The sequence below is a fragment of the Anoplopoma fimbria genome, chromosome 2 (genome assembly GCF_027596085.1).
Source record: "Anoplopoma fimbria isolate UVic2021 breed Golden Eagle Sablefish chromosome 2, Afim_UVic_2022, whole genome shotgun sequence".
NCBI lineage: Eukaryota > Metazoa > Chordata > Actinopteri > Perciformes > Anoplopomatidae > Anoplopoma > Anoplopoma fimbria.
Genome location: NC_072450.1, coordinates 16490339 through 16493455, shown reverse-complemented (window position 1 = coordinate 16493455; position 3117 = coordinate 16490339). Strand labels below are relative to the sequence as shown.

The 3117-nt window shown below is 37.6% G+C and overlaps 1 protein-coding gene across 1 annotated transcript; it reads left to right on the top strand.

Annotated features, from left to right (window-relative positions):
• cmc2 (C-x(9)-C motif containing 2) lies at positions 1-2139 on the top strand. Its single transcript, XM_054618880.1, has 4 exons — positions 1-291; positions 1230-1346; positions 1437-1508; positions 1632-2139. The coding sequence occupies exons 2-4, from the start codon at positions 1266-1268 to the stop codon at positions 1713-1715; spliced, it is 237 nt and encodes a 78-aa protein (XP_054474855.1). The 5' UTR covers positions 1-291; positions 1230-1265; the 3' UTR covers positions 1716-2139.
• The last annotated feature ends 978 nt before the right edge of the window (positions 2140-3117 follow it).

Here is a 3117-nt window from a genome sequence, read left to right as displayed (position 1 = left end):
AAACAGTTACGAAAGCAGGCAGCATGTCACCCTGGTCCTTGCTGTTTTTGTAGGTTACACTCATGTCAGGACAAGGCGAGCAGAGTTAATCGAAATTGTTGAAGAATTAAAGTAGCCTGCTTCGTTGCTCTACAGGGACATCGATACAACCGTAGTTCCTCCTTGGTTGCATGAATTGAACCTGCTGGGATACACACGGTTAGCTGAGGCTTAACTAGCATTTCGCTGGCTAACTTGACATTTCACCGAGGTTTGCTGGAAAACTTCTCAAATGACACAGCTTCTCCACTGGTAAGACAATCAAAGTGCAAAGTGTTATGAAAATGCGTATGTTAAACTAGTAGATGTATAGCCTGTAGTGTTGTATTCTTACCATTATGCCAGAGGATCCAGGGTGAATGCAGGTGACGTTAGTTTATCACATTGTTGTATACCTCCCTCTCTTTGTGTTTGCAGGTAAGTGTCCACCTGGAAAAAAACAAACAATCTCTATCATCACAATGACATCTCAGGAAGGAGAGGGATGGGGAGGCATTAGTATCCTTTAGAAAACATGTCCTTTGCCTAAGTGTAGCAATGCTGAGGTGCCATGGTGTTTTATAAAGTAGCACTGAAAAAACAGTTTTCAAGCAATTTATCAAAAAAAAAGAACACCCACTGGTTCCAGATATGAGAATATATCCTGCTTTTCTCTGTTTTTATATCAATGTTGGGATTTTGGACTTATAGCCACGAAAAACCAGCAATTTGAAGATATCACCTTTTTCATTGTGATGAGCCTTTTGACACATTTAATAGACCAAAACAATAATGAAAATAAGGATTTGTTGCAGGCTTTATATGTTCCGCACATTCCTATGTAATGGAAAAGTTTAGTGCAGCTGAAAACTGTGTTTAAGGGCGAACATGTAACCACCAAATAAGATCTATATACAGTACCAGTCAAAAGTTTGGACACACCTTCTCATTCAATGGTTTTTCTTTATTTTTATTTTTTTCTACATTGTAGATTAATATTGAAGACATCCCAACTATGAAGGAACACATATGGAATTATGTGGTAAACAAACAAAAGCTCAACAAACCAGAATATGTTTTATATTTTAGATTCTTCAAAGTAGTTGAATGAGAAGGTGTGTCCAAACTTTTGACTGGTACTGTATATATTCAACAGAAACTGTCAACTCAATCCCCCTCAATCAGTGCTCCTTTTGTTTGTGGATTTTCAGTATTGCCGCACTGGTTCAGTAAGCCCTTAACTCAGCATGCACCCTGACCTGTCACCTCACCTCCACACGGATGAGTGTAATGAATTGATAACTCGTCTGATGCAGTGCCACACGGAGGTATGTCACACTCTTAAGTTATTTTATCGCTGTGTGCCTCATATACACAGAAGACAAAGCAATGTAATTCTTGTTTCATCTTACCCTCAGCACAATGTCATGAAGTTCTTCGGCACGTGTAACGATGTGGACCGCGCTATGCGTCAGTGCATGAAGAAAGAGGTCTGTCAGTTATTTTTATGCACTTTGTGAATGTGATGCATAAAGCTCTCTGACTTCTTAGCTTTGTTATTTTAATAAAAGGCTTTTTAATCAATATTTCCTTGTTTCCTCAATATTCAACAGAGACTGGATAAGCGGGAGCGCAGCAAGCAGCATGCACAAGAGATGAAAAAGAGGCTGAAAGCAAAACCCAAGGAGCAGCTGTGAAGGACATTTTTACTATGACTTTGCCACTGTTAAAAATATTCCGATTATGGGACATTGAATTAAGAATGGTGCTGTGTAACATGCCTCCCATGGTGTTTTTATGTCTTCTGTCTCTTTGTGAATAATAATTTAGCTGCTGGCAGAACCTTTTCATCAAACATTATTCATGTCTGCAGTACACATCAGGATATTCTGGCAGCTGTTTTATTCATGGGAACGGGGAGAATCAGTCTCAGAGTATCAGAGATGCATGTAAGAAAAAACCAAAACAGGATGGCCTGTAGCTATGTTTCTCAAGGCAAACATACACCCATGGACTTACATACTGTACTCACTCATTGAGGTTTTGAAAGTTTATTTAAATAGGGAATCGTATTGATTTGTTATAAGTTTGATTGCTTTTTAATAAAGTAAAATTATAATGAAATTTCAGCATCCATGCTTCAATGTTATGTTTTCGTCATTGTAAAACAAAGTATGAATCGGTATCTGCAAGTCTTGAAAAGTCCTAAAAGCAAACACTGGTCATGGTGTAAAGAGAATCTAAGCTCACGGGTCAAGTTATTTATATTTTAGAGATTTCAACTGCATCGCAAGGTTTTTATTCAGCAACTGGAGCTGGTAAAGCTGTCATCGAGTCACCTAAATAGGATCCTATGGTCACATGTTAAGTAGTAGCACTGCTTGCTCATGGGAGAGTTTTAAGCCTCTGTATATCGAGTACGGTCTGGACATAATAATTGACGTCATATGACTGAACAAGTCATATGACATCGTTTTGTCTAAGGTTGCTCTCCTTCATCTTTCTTTGACTGTCTACTTGCTTTTGGTTGAGGATGCAGGTATTCACTTGACTTAAAGTTCAAATTTAGGTCACGGAATGACACCTGAGCCATATCCATCTGCTGAGTGAATACCAGAAGATGCTGTTGTCGGCTTAAAATCATTAGTAGTTGGACATAAGCTCGTTTCCAAATGTCTATTGTTAATTTTTAATTTAAACTATTTTAGTTATTAGTTATTTGAGAGTAGGCCTCAACACAAACAATTGATTGTAGCAGACTTGTTATATCATTTGCTAAGGGACTTTTACTTCCTCATAACCATCACAGGAAACATCATGTACCTCTTTCCAGTAACTGAAAAATTCAGAGACTGACTGTGAATATGCATTTTCTTAATGGTAGATTATTTTTGTGAATATTTGCTTGATAATTATTTCTAGGAGGTATCCTAGGCGTTCCCTATGTGACCTTACTCTTCTAAATCAAAGTCATGTTGGGTAAGGTTACATCAGCTGACTCAAAGTGAATAGAAATCTATCGAAAAACGTCTAGATAGTGGTTAGAAAAACGTATAGACAAAAAATACATTGTCAAAGCAATTTTTTTAATTGAAGCAG

Bases quoted from the DNA above. Each gene is read 5' to 3' on its own strand.
- cmc2 (XM_054618880.1), top strand. From the start codon at position 1,266: ATGCACCCTGACCTGTCACCTCACCTCCACACGGATGAGTGTAATGAA. The intron at 1,347-1,436 runs GTATGTCACACT...TCTTACCCTCAG, and splicing joins TGATGCAGTGCCACACGGAG to CACAATGTCATGAAGTTCTT. The intron at 1,509-1,631 runs GTCTGTCAGTTA...AATATTCAACAG, and splicing joins GTCAGTGCATGAAGAAAGAG to AGACTGGATAAGCGGGAGCG.